Source organism: Ascaphus truei, chromosome 12 (genome assembly GCF_040206685.1).
Source record: "Ascaphus truei isolate aAscTru1 chromosome 12, aAscTru1.hap1, whole genome shotgun sequence".
Classification (NCBI taxonomy): Eukaryota; Metazoa; Chordata; class Amphibia; order Anura; family Ascaphidae; genus Ascaphus; species Ascaphus truei.
In genome coordinates, this window is record NC_134494.1 from 52,868,566 (window position 1) to 52,888,699 (window position 20,134).

Here is a 20,134-nt window from a genome sequence, read left to right on the forward strand (position 1 = left end):
GGGGGCGAGTCCAGCAACCATGGCTATTGCATTTGCAAAATGTGGCAAGTCTTTAGAATAAACTATTTCAAAAAAGTATTGGGACTGAGGATGGTCTCATTTATTATCATGGCTGTGTACTGCTAAAAAAAAGCATATTTGAATTGTATATAGTCACCCCAAGATATAAATATAATGTGTTGCAGTGTTTCAAAAGTGTCCGTCTACATGGCACCAAATACAATTAGTGACAGTGATATTTACATAGGTTCAAATGAATTGCTAAGAGTATTTAAAGAAGAATATAATGTATGTTTTGGAGGAGAAAGATTAGTTTGAACTGCACGTTCTATAAGTTACACTTTAATGTGGGGGGGGGGTCAGTCAGTATTTCGGGCGCTGATGGTAGAAGTTGTCAACTTTTTGCTGTGAAATGACTGAACTGTGAAATTGGCAATAATAAATGCTACCAGTAATCAGATGTAATTATACTCTAGCATCTGTACCCTTCCAAGTTCTCATTTGGTGCTTCCCTTAGCCTGGAGCATGTTATCTGTTATTCTCAATTGTCACTGCCTTTCATGCTGTAGTGTTAGCAGCACCATGCTGAGTGAAAATAGCTTTATTTACAGTGTAATGAAGTGCGTTTATGAGGAGCAACAAAGGAAGAGAAGCAAAGCCTTTTGTACAGCAATGGTGCCACTCACAATGTATGATATCATCGGATCATTCCTTTAGGGTTTCACTTAAAACCAGGCGCCCACACATGTTCCCTTCATGAGATAACCATTGAGCTGTTTATTTACTGCTACCAAATGTAATCAGACAATCCCTCATCAATATCCAAGATATTCTAGTAATAATTTGTAGCATTGAAAGATGCACTAGTTATTTGACCCAATCAAAGTTTACTAATAATATAAATACAGGTAGTTGTTATTTTTTCCTTAGGCTAGATTTTTTTATTCCCATTGGTTATATCCCTAAAAACGTTCTGACCACCCAATCCAATCAGTTTTATGGTCTTGGTCTCTTTGTCCTTGGATCGCTTAGATTTCCTAAAAGGTAGAGGGCTATTTATAAACTCGTTAGAATGTTGTTATGGTGTTTGGGGGAGCAGCTACCTTTTCGACCTGCATCTTCTTTTTGCTTTATTGAGCCTGTCAGGCTGTACTGCCATGTTCTGAGTGTGTCTGACTTTATGCAAAGTTGGAGATCAGCTAATAAGAAATCGCTATGAGTGCTTGGAGTGATGCTGGGCTTCAGAGTGCCTTTTGGTCATCTACAGTACTTTCCACGTGGCCTCTGTTCCAAAAGTAGTCCCGTAAATAGGACAGCTACTTTAGCACATTCTCCATCTGGTGGGGACCTGTAGGTTGGGACTGGTGGCTGAGGCACTGACCTGTGACCTTGAATAAGTCCACTTGTCTTACTGTATTACATACTACAAAATTAGATTGTAAGCTCTCTGGGCAGGGTGTCTGTTAGTGCTACTAAACACAACACTTCTTTTAGTTTCATAAAGCGGCACTAATGAATGCACAGATTGCTCTCTCATTTTATGCTGCATTTTGTACAAGCCAAGTTACTTATTATTTATCTGCACATATCAGCAAATACGCTAAGAATAGTATTTATACTTTGTACTCAAATCTTACCCACATACGGTAAAGCCTCATATGTACCGTATAGCAGTACCGTGTAGCAGTACCGTATAGCAGTACCGTATAGCAGTACCGTATAGCAGTACCGTATAGCAGTACCGTATAGCAGTACCGTATAGCAGTACCGTATAGCACATATCTGCAATGAATAAAATGCATTAGATAATTTCTTGTATCAATTCAACTTTTCTGAGCATTAATGGGCTTTTTTCCCTTCCCATTCTGATCTTTCTCCCGGTACCATATTATTAAGTTACTGTATTGTGCTGTGGCCTGCAGCTGATTAACTCTACGACACAGCTACATTATGTTGTAGTTCTCAGAATTACTTCTCTTAATAGAGTGATCTACGGGGCCCTTGAATCATTAACAGCCAATGTTAGACCTTTATTTAGCGCTAATAGAAATCAACTCCTCGCTGACCAAAGGGCCACTTCATGGTAAAGAGCCACATTCCTGATTTTCGAGTAAATTGTACATCAAATCACAAAATAGAACAGTTTCAAAATGACGCTCACCATGGGCAGTGCTAGCGTGATACATCGTGAATATTTTTAATTAAAAACTGGGCGTTATGTGGTATTTCAGGAGTTGAAGGCCTGAGGTATATCTAAGTTAATTATTTAATTCATTCTTTATTCCCAAATGTTCTAAAGTTTTAGGGGCTTATTTTATATATGCCCAAACTGTCGATAGGGCTGTTTTTCGGCCAGAATTTCCCCTTGAAGTCTATGTGTATTTATGTATGTTATTATAGCTTTATTTATGTAGCACTTCACAGCATTAATACACGTAACATAATATTGTAACACAATGGGAATAAGCGCTTCAGGCATGAAAGTAACAATAGGAAAGGGAGTCCCTGTCCGGAAGAGCTTACAATCTAAGAGGTAAGTGGGGAGAACTTACAGAGACAGGAGGAGGGTGTTCTGGTCAGTGTGTCTGCAGGGGACAAGGTCAGTGCATCTGAGATGAATAGTATCAGCCAGCGGAGCTACCCATACGCTTCATTTTTAAGAAAGATCCTAAAGTTGGAGAGAGGGGGTGCCAGTCAGATGTTGAGGGAAAGGACATTCCAGAGGTGTGGGGCAGTGAGTGAGAGAGGTTTTAGGAGGGAGAGGGCTTTATGCTGAGTCCCCGGGGGTCACGGTGCGCTGCGGCGTGTGCGGCGCACACTAGACACCTCTATCCAGCAGGCCCCGGTCGTTTCTGTTGTCGTGACTCACGCAACGCGATCGCGTGTTAGCCGTGCGGTCACGTGGTGTGCATGGAGCCAATGGCAGTGAAGGGCAGGGGGGGGGGTGGAGGGAGCTCCAAGCCGAAGCTCTGAAAACAGAGGGAAATCTGTGCCAGAAGAGCGATCTCAGTGTTGGTACAAGACAGACTTTTGATGAGTCACTGCAATGCAGCAAAGATGTCAGAAATACTGTACTGGATGCTTACGTGCCACAGCAACTGAGACAGCTTCGTTCGTTCACGCCTCCCCCCCCCCCCATTTTGGCCACGCCTCCTATCGCTCCCTACAGACCGCAGATTGCGGCTTTAAGATGTGCACACGCACCACGACGCCAGGCGTGCGTGCAGCAGCCAGCACTGGGGCTGTAGCCTAAGATACAATAAGGGTAGACAAAAGACATCCTTGAGCAGAACGCAAGAGTCGGGATGGTGTATAGCGAGAAATTAGGGCTGAGATGTAAGGAGGGGCAGAAGAGTGTAAAGCTTTAAAAGTGAGGAGGAGAATTTTGTAAGTTATACAGAGGTTAATAGGAATCCAAGAGCGAGATTTCAGCAGGGGAGACACTGAGACAGATTTAGGAGAGAGTAAAGTGATTCCAGCAGCAGCATTTTGTATAGATTGTAGGGGAGACAGGTAAGAGGTAGGACGGTCGAACAGTAGAATGTTACAATAGTCGACACGAGAGAGAATGAGGGCCTGTGTTAGTTAATGGGTCATTCCGACCGAAAACGGTCCAAGTGGCCTATTTGGCGTATATACAATAAGCCCCTTAGCCTTTAATATGACACACTAAGAAGGAATTGTCTTGGGATCTATGGCGATTATGCTGTCGTAATATATTATTATCGGTTATTTGTAAAGTTGCGACATTCCACAGCATGATACAATGGAGTACAGTTATGTATATTACATAAACAGAATTGTATACCAAGTAAGGACAGACAAGCCCAAACAGATACATTGAATCTATGAAAAATGAATCACATTGTAAATACATATTTACAGACCAGGATTTGACATGAAATATATGGGAAATATTTTGCATATTGTTATATCCTAAGCAGACCTTACCATGCAATCTATATAAAATGTGATTTAACGTGACACATTGTGGTATACTCAACAGCGATCATCGAAGCCACGCAAGTGGGAATGTTGTGGAGATACACGACCCCATCATCAACATTAAGTTTTGTGAAACGCCTGTGATATGTTGCTATACCCAATACATAGGGTTGCCAAAATACTGGACACAATGGTGAAAGGTGCGACGCACTCGAGAGACATATACACACACACCTATCTCTGCTCCATGCTGTTTCCTCTCCATGGCACCACCCCCAGGCTCCTGACACCTCCTGATTGGCTGCATTACCCAGCAGCAGCCAATCAGGATGCAGGAATCTGCCCAGCCACTGAACAACAGTCCTGCTCGGAGAAAGTCCGCGCCCCCCCCCCCCCCATCCTGTCAGGTCACTATGTCCACAGAGGTAATACCGGACACATACATGTCTAGTATGATCAGAATTTTTTTTACTGGACAGTTTCCAAATACAGGACCGTCTGGTTCAATACTGGACAATTGGCAACCCTAACAATGCATTATACATGTCCCATAAGTATATTTTGCACAGTCAATTTTGCTATTAAAAAAACCCAACAACATTCTAGTATTTCCAATGTCGCTCATATAACTTTGAAGCTATAATGTCATTTATTGAATGCATCGATCTTTGAAGATCAACAGGACAGAAGGGGGGAATTTGACATAAGTCCAGAGATACAGTGGTGGTTGTTCATAAGATAGAGTTAAAAAAAACAGTTAACAGCAATTTGAGTAACGATGAAAGGCAGGAGTAGTGCTGAGATTTCATATTTAACCCCTGTGTGATGTGTATGCAGTTCGTGGCTGGACCCTTCGCACAATGACTAGGTTGATGGTTTACCTACTGACCCTGTTAGGATGTAGAAGCAGGTGTGTAAATGCTGCCTCTGAACCAGTTTACCGTTTGGAGAAATAAGTGTGTTCTTTGCACATTTATTTCTGTGCTTGAAATGGTCATTCTACATTTGCACAGTTTAAAGTCTGATCTTTGTTGGTGCGATTTCCATTGTTTGTCCATCGGTTGCACATTCCGCAGGCTGCGAAAGGCACATCTGCTCTCGCATTCCTACATTTAAAACCATATGCACAACCTGAAGAAGAGACAGATCTACAGATAGAAACACACATCCCCCCGACCCCCCCGACCCCTCCCCCCGCCGCCTTTCAAATATTTGCGTGGCCTTCAGATGGTATTTGCTTTTTCTGTTTACATTGGATATATTTTTTAGGCATTAACTACGTACAGTATATTACTGCCCAGAGATAGTGGGAAAGTGGGTGAGCACAATACACTAGTTATTCTGTTTTAACTTTGCACACACACACACAAAATATGCAATGATTTGAAGCACTTGAAGAATACAAGGCAGAAGTGAATGACTCGTATTTATATGCTAAACAATATTCTTTGAATATCAGTACCAGTGTTACTGTACAAAGAGGTGGTGGGGTCACAATTGCGGGCGAGGAGACAATATGGTGTTTTATTTGTCCTCCTTATTAGTAATTGCACTACGACTACATGCTCATATTCTTAAAACACACCTCTTTAACAAAGCATATAGGTAACTCCGCTGGCTGATACGTTACATGTCATATACACTGACCTTGCCCCTTGCAGATACACTGACCTTACCCCTTGCAGATACACTGACCTTGCCCCTTGCAGATACACTGACCTTGCCCCTTGCAGATACACTGACCTTGCCCCTTGCAGATACACTGACCTTGCCCCTTGCAGATACACTGACCTTGCCCCTTGCAGATACACTGACCTTGCCCCTTGCAGATACACTGACCTTGCCCCTTGCAGATACACTGACCTTGCTCCTTGCAGATACACTGACCTTGCCCCTTGCAGATACACTGACCTTGCCCCTTGCAGATACACTGACCTTGCCCCTTGCAGATACACTGACCTTGCCCCTTGCAGATGCAGTTACCAGAACACCCTCCTCCTGTCTCTGTAAGTTCTCCCCACTTACCTCTTAGATTGTAAGCTCTTCGGGGCTGGCAATCCTTTTCTGATTGTTTTCTGTCTGAATCGCTTATTCCCATTGTGTTATTATTATGTCACGTGTATTCCTGCTGTTAAGCGCTACATAAATAAAGATATACATATGTAAGTGAAAATAAATTTGGCTCAATTTTGAGTGCCCGTTTGTTATTGCAAACCTGATAATGCAGCAAAGGAGGCGTATTCACTCCCGTTTCTAAAAATCTACTTCGGGCCAAAGCCACAAAGCTCTGGTAAGTGACGTAAGGCGACTTTAAGGTCACGTTAAGATTTACCGCATATCTTTTTCTCATGGAAAGAGCATTGCGTTAACTATAACGGCGCTAGGGATGAGATGCAATGGAGGCTTTCCCACACTTAGATTGTAAGCTCTTCGGGGCAGGGACTCCCTTTTACTCTTGTTATTTTTATATCTGAAGCACTTTTTCCCACTATGTGTTATACTATTATGTCACGTGTATCACTCCTGTGAAGTGCTATGTACCTGGATGGCGCTATATAAATAAAGATATACTGTATATACATAAAGTCTGTTAATGTTAATGCAGGGACATAACATTACGTTAGTTAGGTCAGGGGGACGCAAACTTTTTTCCCTGTGCCCCCCCGCCAGCGGTTCCCCTCTCTCCGCGCACTCCCTCACCCTTGCTTACCTCGGCTCCGGCGTCATGACGTCGCTTTGTCATAGCAACGTGACGTCACATGACCTCGTGCCGCGTTGCCATGGCGATGCGTCTAAGAAGCCACCGGAGCCAAGGTAAGTGAGGTTTACAGAGGCCTTCGCCGCACCCCCAGCACTTAGTTTAAGTGCCTTCGGGAAGCGCTCGGGCCTCTGTAAACCCCGCGCCCCCCGCAGTCAGTCTCACTACCCCCCTGGGGGTCACACCCCCCAGTATGTGTACCGCTGAGTTAGGTCATACATAAACGGGGTGTTACTTGCATCCAGACTCTGAAATAGGACTGTTACAGTGTCTGGAGATGTGTAACACCGCAGTTCAGTATTATTTAATTAACATTGTGTTATTTCCCTCTCCATTCCCATCTCTTTCTTTTTATTTTATTTATTTTTTAACTTTAAACGCATATTTCAGAGTCTGGATAATGGGAGTAAGGCTAAGACATACTTAACGTCACGTTATCAGAAGCTAACGCAATATGGCAATTACAGGTGTTTAATCTGGACATTTAAATGGCCATCCAATAGGAAACAGCAACAGATGACATTGTGGTTTCCTATTGGCCGTTTTTATTTCCCCACAGGCAGCTTAAAACACCGACATTGTGCTACAATAACGCTATCGATGCTTAACATCTGTTACTGATTTTTGTAACGAGATGTCCTGAGCCTTGTGTATCCAGCACTCCGTCATTCAACCCTAATCATGGCGACTTTGAAAGGGCTGATCATAATTTCCCTGCATTATGTATGTTCCCTCACCTAACCAACATTCAGGCTTAATGTGCAAAACTATTAAATATATGTCTAATAACAAGACAATCATTGAAAATTGTAGATGTATGTTTATAGGTGTGAGAACATGTTTGTTGCAAGTATCTTGGGATTTCTCCTCTTAACTAATAACTCATTTTAACATCTAATTTGTAGTGTGTATGTGTCAGAGAATTCATCACCTCCTTCCTTGCAGTTATTGATGAGTAATGGACATTAGTCATAAATTTACAAGTGAAATAAAAAGTAAGTATCACTCATCGGGCGGATGTTTTCTTTCTATTTCACATTTGGGGAATTTTTAATAGACACAGTTGATTTTTTTATTTTTTTTTAAATGTCTAATGATATTTAAAAAATAATAAAACCGCCCAAAATATCCGCTCATGGCCCATTTTTCTGGAAACTAAAAATAGAAATGCTGATCTAAAATACGAAAATAGCATTGAATGAAGAGTACACCTAATCCAGTAATTCACTTACAGTCAGCGATGTCTTGTATTGAAATTAGCTTTTTTCATGGTGATTAGAACGTTATAAAGCGATCCATTTAACCCTTTCTGTTGGCAGAGGGGCAATCACTCCATCACGTGCCACCTCCTTTATTATTTTAACAGTGGTTTCATTGTATTTAATAGTCTTTCTAGTGGTCTCGCAAATATAGGCCCACAACATTGTTGCAACCACAAAGATCATGGATATACGGTGTATATTGCTTTTGTTTGTGGTATTGTATGCTTTTTACTTTTTGTGCCAAAAAATGCTGCAGCATTTTACAAATGAAGAAATTATGAAAAGCAAAGGCAAGGAAAGGACCATTTAATACAGTATGAAGATGGCAATCTCTATCGTCGATCTAAACGTTTTATTCGTTGTAAGCCACTTCAGTGATAAACACTAAAAGAAAACAGATTGCTTTGATGTCATAACACACACACATGCATCTTCTATAGTACACATTGTTAAACCTGCATTATAGGTTTCAGACACCAAAAGTGAACCTATCCACTTTCCATATGTATACGAGGCTGTCATTTTTCCTACACGTTTCCCAAACATGTCAGTCAGTGGTGTACGTATGTGCCAGCATTGTCAGTTTGAAGTCTGTAGATCCTGCAGCATACATTGTGATGACGCTGGTACGGGGTGGTAAAGTGACTCAGGAGCGCAAATCAATCCAGGCGTATATAAATAATACAAATATAAAAATAATATATTGATTTGCGCTCCTGATTTTTTTGTTGCAACTACCTCCCTGGACTTGGATTAAGTCCAACATTTGGAGCAGCTCTCTTTTCAAGGAAGTTGTATGTATTTTAAATTTATTTTTGCTTTTTTCACATTTGTGTTCTCACTTTCATCAGTGAAGGATATTTGCGCTTGTACCTTTTTCGGTTGGTAAAGTGACTTGTCAGAAGGCGTCAATAGTAGGATTTAAACTGGGGTTACCTACGGCAGTGGTTTTCAAACCTCTCCTCAGGGAATGATGGGTAAATGCTCCTATTTTGCATATGAATAGACCATTGAGTGGTTGGTTCGTAGACCTGGGTCTGAAGAGAGCTTTGAAATCCATTGATAAAGGGGCTAAGGCTACCACTGTACCGTACCTTTCACGGTGAGATGGTACTCGGCAAAAGCAAGAATGTTATATAGTCACACTTTGTTCGAATGTAGTGTTAACCGTTAACTACATTTCAGTATAACCGGCAGTCCTGCTTTAAAAGCTTTCCAGAAAAAGTATTTAAAGGTAACACAGCTGGTGTTTGTGAGACCTCGACAGTCCTGCAACCAGTCAAAGCAGCAATGTTTTCTTAAGCATACAAAGATCTCAATGTTGATTTCTATTATGGGTTCTACAAAAGGATTTTGTTCTGATTCAATGGTTTCTTATTGTCCCTAACATTCCGTGTGTATTATTCCTTTCCTCTTTGCCCTATAAAAACATACAAGTGTGTTGAAAGGGAGCACTGAGTTCCTCACTGTGTTACTGTCTTCTGTAATTTGGAGAATTTCTTCCTGAGCAGTCAAGTTGTTAAATCATTATGGGTCACAACCCTGACTCAAAAGGTAGTCTATTCTGAGTGTGGAAAAACACACTTTGCAGATCACAGGTTTATATCATAGCTCCTGATCGGGGTTTATTGTGCATTATGCTATTACTAAAAAGGCATTAAAGTGCTAAATAAAAAAAAGTGGGATTTGGTAATCAAGACACCGACGCTTGAGTCTATCCACGTGTCTCAAACAGGTTTCCCAAACCTGTCCTAAGCTCTTGGATCAATGATTAAACTACAGATTTTAAGTTACTGGGCTTGGACATTAATTGTGTCCCTTGTTACTGCCTCCAAGTTATATCTCAAAGATTTAGCATGCAGCAACTTGAGCTAAACCCATGTTAAGAAAGTACTTAACCAACCTGTGTGGACTCTTCGATGTGACCTTATTGTTGGCTTTACTCGGTGAGGTGGGACATGTGCTATTAATGTTGGCTACAAAAATGTGACAATGGAGGATATTCTGTACACTATGTTGTATCTGACTTGTTGATCCACAAATCTAGTGGGTGACGTGAAAAAAAAAGTCTGGATTTATTGCAGGTTGTATACTTGATATTTAGAAATGAATTTATTTATATATGGAATCTGCAACAAACAAAGATAGAAATACAAGAGGCACACCAAGAGCTTCCAGACGGGTGCTCAGAGTCCAAACCGCAATCACCAAGCCGATACACCAGGCACAAAATAAGTATAATAGGAAATATGCATTCCAGCTAAAACATCATTTCATCTTCATATTTTTTTTGTCTCCCGGTGGTGTGTATTTGTGTTTCCTTTATACTTTTGTACATTGTTTCTAATATTAAGATGAATTAATGGACTTTTATAAAGAATGCAGAGTTTCTATTTTTGTTTCTTTTATATATGAGATCTGTTTTGTGTGCGATTCAGAGGCCATGTTGGTCTCTTCTACAGATTTACTTAAGGTAGACCATCTCATTTCTTTTTTTTTTTAAAAAGTTGATTATACCAGCAAATAAAAATACCACTTGTGAGCATGTTCACATGTCTCAGACAGGACCACAAGCCGGCCTTTCCGCATAATCTGAGCATACTTTATAATGCTTCCACTGCAGCTAGGGATTCTGGGTAATGAGAATTGGTGTGCCACGTTTTGCTTCATATCCATTTTAACATGGAACCCTGTAGCTTATGCGTGCGGCATTAGGCCGCGCTTATAGTCCTGGCTTCGGCGACGCCATATCAAAACAAGTTAATGCAATCTGTCACGTGCGCCTATAGTGTGCGCAACGGAGCGACACAGCGTCCAAAATCGCTGAAGTCAATGAAAATGTATTTTTTCACTGACTGCCGCGTGATGTCAGAGGGCACGTGAGAGCTTCAGCCAATGAGGTCAAACCGCTCACGCCCCCTGGTTGCCGTCTCTTGTTTCATACACCAGGGGTGCGCAAAGTTTTTTGCATGCACCCCCCTGCCTTGGAGCCCCAGCGTTTGCGCCCCCCCCCCCCCTCAGTAAGAACCCGGCGTCAAATGACATCACGGGTGATGTAACCCCGCCGCATCATTTGACGCCGCGTTGCCATGGTGTCGCCAAAGACCTGGCTGGCAGTAGGTAAGGGGCGTTATAGTGGCCTCACGCCTCTCCCGGCATTTAATTTAAATGCCTTGGGGAAGGGCGCGGGGCCTCTGCAACCGTGGCGCCCCCCTAGCAAATCTTGTGCCCCCCAGTTTGCGCACCGCTTTCCTACACTATAGACAGATATCGCTATGTCGATGGATGACGTTACGCGGTCGCATCGCCGAAGCCGGGACTATAAGCTTAGCCTTAGGCTGAGTTCATACTGTGTGCGAGGGCGCTTGCGCACACGCGCCAAGTACAAATTCCAGGATCTTTAGAGGCTGCTCCTACCGATGGAGTGCGATGGCGCGACCGCGTTTTGAAAAGACAAAAAAATCGACCTTTCGAGTGATGGCCGCGTCACGTGAGTGGTTCAGCCAATCACGGTGAACCAGATCCATGATGTCATAGCCACGCCTCTGCCACACCCCCATTGCCTGAATCAGTATGTGCAGAGCTCGCTTGAGCGTCGGGCGCGCGCGCCACGCGCTCAAGCACACAGTTTAGTCTCAGCCTTACACAGCTTTTTTAGCAGAGCCTGTATACTGGGAAAGTGATGTTCAGCCTTGTTCCTCATGGCACGGGAGGCGCACACCTACATGGAAAGTTCATATCACAAAATATTTAAATCGCTTCAAGACCGCAGAGAATAATAATAATGATAGCATGTTCTTATATAGCGCTGCTAGTTTTACGTAGCGCTTCACAGAGACATTTTGCAGGCACAGGTCCCTGCGCTGTGGAGCTTACAATCTATGTTTTTGGTGCCTGAGGCACAGGGAGATAAAGTGACTTGCCCAAGGTCACAAGGAGTCGGCACCGGGAATTGAACCAGGATCCCCTACTTCAAACTCAGTGCCAGTCAGTGTCTTTACTCGCTGGGCCACTCACTTCTGTTTTTTATGGATGAATAAAGATTGGATATTGTGTGAAATACCAGTTTAATGTCTTGATTTTCTGTAGTAGGTAATTACTGTTTTGATAAGTGTAAATACACGTAGTGATATTCAATATGCTCATGGATACTTCCAAAATAAGTTAATCGCGCTAATGGCACGTACATCGTATGCGAGGCGTACCCCATGTCTCCCACAATGTTTTTGTAAAAGTCACCGGTTTAAGTATTTATAAAATAGGATCACTGTTTAACATGAGAAAAAACCCTACCATTTTGAAAGGTCGTATTTGAAATGCAAATCCAACACTCGCAGATTAAACAAACGTTTTTATTTTTTAAAGGCCGTTTTGACACGTAACTGGGTTGACCGTTTTAGCAGCATTGTCCGTTTGACAACTTTTTAGTCAATCGGAATGTTCCGTGTTTGAGAGAGACACTTGCTGCACCTGTTGGATAAAATAAGATGATGTCCGAGAAAAGCCACACAGAGCATTCTGGTTGGGTAATGTTTATAGTAATGATATCATGGTTGAACATGCCCAGAGTTTTCTGGAAACGTTCCATCACCCCTTTAGTAGTTCTTGGATATTAACTTAACAAATATATTCTACTTTACTATGGAGTGAATACCTCCTCTAGATCTCCTGGCTTTGTTCCCATTTCTGTTGGCATTCCATAATCCTGATGAAGGGTTAAGTGGTAGTAAATGTAATTTTAGAAGCTGTCATTTATTGGCTGCACCTATTGAAATGCCAAGGGTTTAGGGTAAAGATTAAGTCATGCTGGACAGATCTGCAGTATATTGCTATATGTACAGTGTATAGCTGACCTGTGCACAACAGAAAAGGCCCGTGATTACCAAATTACTGCATATAGCCCCAAATTTCTGTGATTTAGGTTTTTTTGTATTTTTTTTTTTTACTTGATTCCACACAGCTGGGATATTTGAGATATTTTATAGTTCCACGAAGGGGATACTAATTTGCATGTAATTTCTATATTATTTTGATGGTAATGCTTTTTGTAGATAATATTTTTTTCTTTCAAATTAATTGCCCCCCCCCCAAATGTTAAAAACAAAAAGTTCCCCCTTCCTCCCAATTGTTGGAAAAACTTAATAAAAAAACTTAAGTATATATATAAAAAAAAAAAGAGGCAACATTGGGCGCCTCTAGCTTCTCTGGGATCGTTTCCCCGGGATTCGGTTTCAGCGGCCTAATTAGCGCAATGGTAGCATTCCTGTCGTTTTTTTCCAGTTTAAGCTTTATGCATCTTTAAACCATCAGAAGTAATGTATCCAATATAGGACGTCTGTAATGCCTGCAGCTTAAATAATTTAGAACTTCTAGAATATTTTGCACATGTATAATCAATTCGTACCTTTTAATGGGGTTTAATATGAGAAGAGGCCTATGGCATACACTGTGACCTTCTTTAAACCACAAAGTGATACTTTGTATTATCAAAGGGAAAGGCCTTTATCTTCCTTGTAACTTACTGTTGACACAAGAAAGGCCAAAAGGATTGACATCAATCACTATAGAAACCATTAACCAATGCTGAATAAATCTAAGGCTTTAAATCTATATGCATTCTTGTGTTTATTATTCTTGATTCACTGGCACACTTCACTATTTTGTGGTTTAGGTTTTATAGAAACTATATAACACAGAGATAGTTATTATGCCATTGCATCGGAAAGCCATAAATAGTTTGGGTTGTCTATGTAAAGAAATCTCTATTATTTAGCATCTTTTAAGAATGCCTTGCTTAGGTGTGGCTTGATTTGTCTCCAGCCTGACACAATGAGGGCTGTTACTTTAGATGGGTGTAGCAAACTAAGTGGTTCTGTTCATGTTTTCCAAACGATGTGCAAGCCATGTGTCATTTGATCCTAACTGGGACTTTATTGGCTTGTGGTCCCTTTCTACTTTTCAAAACGTTAACAATTACTGAACTGGCTGCAAAACATATGGTTTTAAGAGTCCTGGTCATGTCTGAAACTCATGTCAGTCATAACGGCAAAACAATTGGCAGGCATCTGGCAAACATAGACACACTCAATCAAGGCTACGTGGAAGGCAATTTTATGTTGTGGAACCACCCCTGAAAATGAGGACGCAGAAATGTAAAGTACTGAAATTTAAAGCACGGTTCTTGTAGCTAACAACTGAAGATTAAGTACACTCCAAAGTATAATAGAAAAGCTACTACTGTGGGGGATACTGCATTTATTTATTGCTATGTGTAGGCTGGGGCCAGCACTATATAAAATCAACATAGTATATCTGGCAAGGGTGCATGGATTTTATCTACTATGAAATCATTTTGTCCTCAAGATTTAGGAGGCTGGGATTGTGCATATACTTGGTATCATTCTACACAGCAGCACATTTATTTATAGAGAGGGAATTCCACTCTCCTGTTAAGAAATGCTGCTTTCCTTGGCTCTCCAGAAATCCTTTGCCTTTCTTTAGCGTACACAACACAACAAAATTGCTTTCCATTTCCTTCTGTGCTGCTTATTTTCTAGTTTGGGTGACTAAATTTGCCTTGGGTGCCTATTTTTGGATAATAAAAAAAGGAATTGAGATACTTTTAAAGAAAGTAGGTCTACTGTTTGCTGACATTCCAGATGTCCAAGCTATAGTTATACCAACCCAAGTGTTTTTTTTTAAGCTTTTCATGCCAACGATGACTTCACTGAGGACCAGCCTGAAGGAATAGACATCGTTCTCCAACAATGACTGAGAATGGTTCCTTCCTTTCATATTTCTGTTGAGTGATCTCCAGTGTCCTAGTCTTTTCCTGTCTCAAACAAAATTAGCTCTTTATAATAAACAATGGCAGTTCTCTTGGCTCATCTCTCGTGCTTCCCTTCGAGCTTCTTTCAGGGCATCTACTTTGTCTGTTCTCTCTCTCTAGCAAAATAAAAAGTGATATTTTCTCATTGGCAACCTTGTTGTTCTTTTAACCCCCTCAGTGCTGAAGGAGACTTCAGCACAAAGTGTTGCAGACATCTCTGGCACAGATGGGGTTATTGTGGACTGTGGGAGTCTTTACACTTGATTTGTTAAATCTGAGCTCTTTGCTGTAAACTCTCGGCACACAGAGGGGGGAAAAAAGGGAAAAAAAACTATCTTTAGAAATGACAGAAAAGATCTGGCCTCAATGGTGCTTTGTTTACTGTTTTCCTAAAAGGGGGCCTCACTATATTTCATCTGTCAAAGTTGCTTTTCTTTCTTTCAACAATGCTTGATTGTTTTCACCAAAGGGAGAAAAAAAAATTCAGGTTCCATAGACAGGAGAATTCTGTATTATATTTTCCTGCCAAATTCCGATCTCTGTTTTCCTTCCCTTGTGCTCACAAAGGACTCATAACTTACTGTCAAGTGTGAGGCAAACCACAAAGCTCCACTGTTGCTCAGCAAATAGTCTCTATTGGATGATGACTTGACTGGCTGTAAAGTTTTCTTAACTGCAGCAGCAGTGGCGTAAAAGGCTAGTTGAGCACTACATCTCCCCTTAGGCCCAAAACAAGTTAACCTTTTAAGCCACTGTATGCATTTTAACAGTGTTCCTTTCTGAAGAATCTTCTTGGTCTTACAAATGAGAAGGTACTGGATGGATTTGTTCATCTGGGACTTGGCGATTGGAGATTAACCGAGTGTGGTTTTCTGGCAGTGATTCCTTGTGATTTGGGAAGGTGTCAGAGGTGCTATGCCATCAAGTTCTGAAGTTCTGGCTGGGGTGGTAGGAGAAATCGGCACCGAAGAGTGGAGGAACAACCACTTAATGTGAGTCATCTATATATGACAAGTATTTTTTATTTTTCATTTGTTATTCATTTCTTTTAAAAAGTAGTTGGGTTACAGAGACCTCTAAAACGGCAGAGTGCTATTTTGTTTAACGAATGACTGAGAATGTATATAAATTAAAATGAAATATATGTTAGCTTATCTAATATTTTTAATTATGTTGGGTACAATACGTTGTTATATAAACATATATATACACACACACATTTTGAGTGGAAAGACTCCAAAGTTTTATTCCTGTTTTGCAATGGCAAAGAATAGGCATTCACATTATGTAAAACACTCTATGCAGTAACACTCTGATTATCAATCTCAATAAGACAGAAATATTACAGTTTAATATATATATTTTGCTTTAGCTTTTAAGAAAAACAACTGCATTTTTATCACAAACTTAAACCCACTCCGGGTTTTGTCTTGTCATGTTAAAACATACATTTTCATACTGATCTTCATAGTTTCTGTACAAGTTTAATTCTACAGTATAGAATATTTGAAGGACAAAAATATTTCTTCACGTGCTGCAAGCTATTGCCTTTATGTTGCTAGGCAGTCATCCAATTTCTTTCCAGCAGCAGGCAGCCCAATTGACAGATTCTAATCCATTTCAAATCTTAACTTGTTAGTTTAAACAATTAAAATGCTCCCAGTTTTTGATCTTGTGCTTAAATTTTTTTTTTGAAGTAACAGCTTCTTCTAGATCCAATTTTTGATTTAATATTTTTTTTTCATCTATGTTGTTGCGGTGTGTGAGAAGTTATTGCAACAGCTACCTTTTTTCTGACTCGCTGTGTGAACGCATGGGTTGCATTTTCCTTGTCTTTGCTATGGTAGCACCCACAGCATGACTGTCTCATAAAGCAGCTTACCTGGCTCCACATCACCTAACAGAGTTTCCCCAAGCCAGGTTTTTCAATTGCCTTGGGCGATTTAGCAGCATGAGGGGTTTCAGGCTTCACTTTTCATATAGAGTAAGAAGGCAGATCTTGAGCAAATCAATTGAATAAGATGTATCTGTATCTAACCCAAATTAAAGTGGCATTTTACACTGTGATGAAATTAAAAGCAGGGTCTTGTTTGATCGGTTTGGTGTAATCTGGAAGTAACCCATAACTCTAAAAAGCCTTTACACATATTACACCCCCAGTGTTGGCTACCAGAGGGGCCTGCAACTGATTCCAAAAAGGGGTTACACGGATTAATAAAATATTTAAACTCCATGTGGACCTTTTAATTTGGGTATTTTATGAATTCAAGAATAATTTGTGAATGATTTGCGTCACCACAGAAGCAAACCAATATTACTGTTGTAATAGGGACGCGGTGATTGGTTGCAACATGCCTTCAATGTTTAGGGGACTGACGAAGTTTAGCTGTATTCTTTATGCAGCATTCTCATCGCTGTGCGACTGAAAGAAAGGTTTGTAATTATACTGCAACCGTTTGATTTAGTTGCCTTGTTAAGAGGAAGTAATCAACTGCACAGATTATGTACTGTTTGCCCGCCTACGATCTGTTATTAACAACCGCAAGTGGTAAATAAGTACACATAGCCATGAGCATAATGAATGCCAGCGCTGGTTCAGCCAGCATTCCTCCTTCTCCAATACAAATCACCACTGCTTAAAAAGGAATCCCATAGACTGAAGTGTAGGTAAAATGCTTCTTTTGAGCTGATTTGTCTGGCTTAGAGAGAATACGATGTGGTCTCGGCTATACTGGTTGGATGGTGGCGGTAAATAAGTCGCTGAGTGGCAAAGGTGTTGATCTTTAATCTGCAGGAGAACGTGGCACGTGATCCACTGTCAGCAAATTTGGATACTTAAGCAAGTTACTTTATTTCTCTGTGTTCTCTTCGGGTCAGTTACACATAGGTTTTTTTTTTTTAAATGTGCTAATCATTATCTATTGATAATGGCCATCCACTTCTTGAACCCAAAGTAAAGAAGAGAGGTTGTTTTTAAAATGGGTCAGTTTTATAAATGGTATTGCACATAAAAGGAATGGGTAGCGCAGAATACTATCACACTTCTGTAATGGTTTTAGGACTGGAAATTCCACATGCACATGTTACTGTACACGGCTTTTTGCTGCTTTTCTTTGGTCTAATTTTACTTTTGCTTTCCTTGTCGAGGATATGAGCACACCATTCTTTACTAAATGTACACTTTATTATTACTACTATATATATATGTATATATATATATATATACATATATATTATGTATATATATATATATATATATATATATATATACATATATATTATGTATATACTGTATAGTGTATATTTTTCTTACTTTAACCTATTTCGCATGCAGACAGATTAAAATACATTAGCTGCAACAAATATCCCTATGACAAAAATATTTGATGAAAAAAGCCACAAAGATATGGGGACACTACAGCACGGAAAAGAAAAGTTAGGCAGTAAAAAGAGACTCGCAAAAAGACGGCATCAACAATATGATTTTTTTTTTTAAATTAGACTAACATTTTTTGCACTTAGAAAATTGTGATGACAAGCAGTCTCTCACATGGAAGTCCTAGAACTACTTTAAAGCATGATTGCTCTGTGCATGGCTTTCTTTTCACTCTTCATGTACTATTTCATGCCATCCAAGAACTAGCTTAACATATCAACCTTTCCATGTGGTAGCATTGCTCCCCATCTGGTTCCAGTAGATTATAGCACATATGTAATTGGGAAACAGACACAGGCACAAGCTAAGCTTAAAGACACATTGAACATCATTATTATTAACTTCTTACATCTGGTCTTCATTTTATCTGCTGCAGAAGGGAGAGAGGCTTAGTGAACCATGCTGGCATTTTGAACCCGTGAACCTCGGGTTCCAAATGCCATGTATAGATTCCTAAACTATCTCTGCATGGTCTGCTTCCCAGTAACAAGCCACACTGATTTAAACAGCTTTAAAACATTAGCAGCCCAATGAGCTCTTTTGGGGGATGGGAGACCCCCCTTTGTTCTTGTTTTCTCTGTTATTTAATGTTCTTATTGTATTTGTAACTTTATTGATTTTAAATCATCCATATAGAGGCATTTATGGTTAGCACAAAGTAAAAATAAGTTTTAACAATGTATACTGCTAATCTTACTGATATTCTGGGCTTCTTGTAATAATTTGTGTGGCATCACTTATTTATATATACATATATATATATACACACCAACATTTATATATACAGTGGACTGACATCCCCCGCCCCCATATCCTGACATTCCCCCGCCGCCACACGCTGACATCCTTCCTCCCCTGCATGGTGACGTCCCCACCCCCCACACACCCTGACATCCCCCTGCCCCCACACCCTGACATCCCCCCCACACTCTGACATCATCACCCCGCCATGCTGACATCCCCCCCCACCACACCCTGACATCCCCCCCGCCACCACACCCTGACATCCCTCCCGCCCCCACACCTTGACATCCCCCAGCCCCCATACACTGACATGCCCCCCGCTCCCACACGCTGACATCCCCCCCTGCTCCCACCCGCTGACATCCCCCTCCCCCACACGCTGACATCCCCCCACATGCTGACATTCCCCCCCCCGCCCCACATAGACACAGAGCCACCGACAGGGGGAAAGGGAGGGGGGGGTGTTGGAGCGGTTGGATTTAGCCGGACAAAATGCTGGCTATCCAAAATTCTGTCTGGCTCCTAAATATTTAATATTTTTGGCCACCCATGTATATGATTATTTAGAAATGTATAGATACACACTTATTTATAGATACACATATAAAGACGTGTATGTGTGCGTATGTATATATGTGTGTGTGTGTGTGTGTGTATGTATGTGTATATATATATATATATATATATATATATATATATATATATATATATATATATATATATATATATCATTCTTTACATTATAGGAAATCAAGGTTTTGACATTAAGAATGCTTCATTCATGTAAGTTCAAAACCTTTCACCCAGACAGGTGCCACATGCATCGCCCTCAGACATGGAATATCCTATTAGGCTCATTCATTTGTCAGAGATACACTGACGCAGGTTATCCACTTACATGTCAAAACAACTCCTGAAAATGCTCCCTTCATAAGGGAGTTTAACTTACATTTTCATTACAAACATACATAGTTTGTCTTTCAAAAAATTGAGATAAATTAGATAATTTATCATTAGAAGGGTTATTGACAGCGTCTTACAATGAAGGATGATACTGCAGGGTACCGTATGCCTAGAAATCAGGAAAGCTTACTGAACACTTCTAGGAATTGTGTGTGAGTCACCGTTTTATACTCTAACCTAAAAGGTACCTTTACCTC

The 20,134-nt window shown here is 40.6% G+C and overlaps 1 protein-coding gene across 15 annotated transcripts in view; it reads left to right on the plus strand.

The window, feature by feature from the left end:
* The window catches only part of SOX6 (SRY-box transcription factor 6), a 561,724-nt gene that overhangs the window by 155,532 nt on the left and 386,058 nt on the right, over window positions 1-20,134 (plus strand). For 10 of the 15 annotated variants that reach the window (XM_075567736.1, XM_075567734.1, XM_075567733.1 and 7 more), the window contains one exon: window positions 15,674-15,786. The exons of the other annotated variants lie outside the window; for them this stretch is intronic. In XM_075567736.1, coding sequence (XP_075423851.1) covers window positions 15,710-15,786 — 77 coding nt within the window. In that variant the 5' untranslated portion in view covers window positions 15,674-15,709. The remainder of the gene's footprint in view (window positions 1-15,673; window positions 15,787-20,134) is intronic. 15 annotated transcript variants of the gene reach the window in all.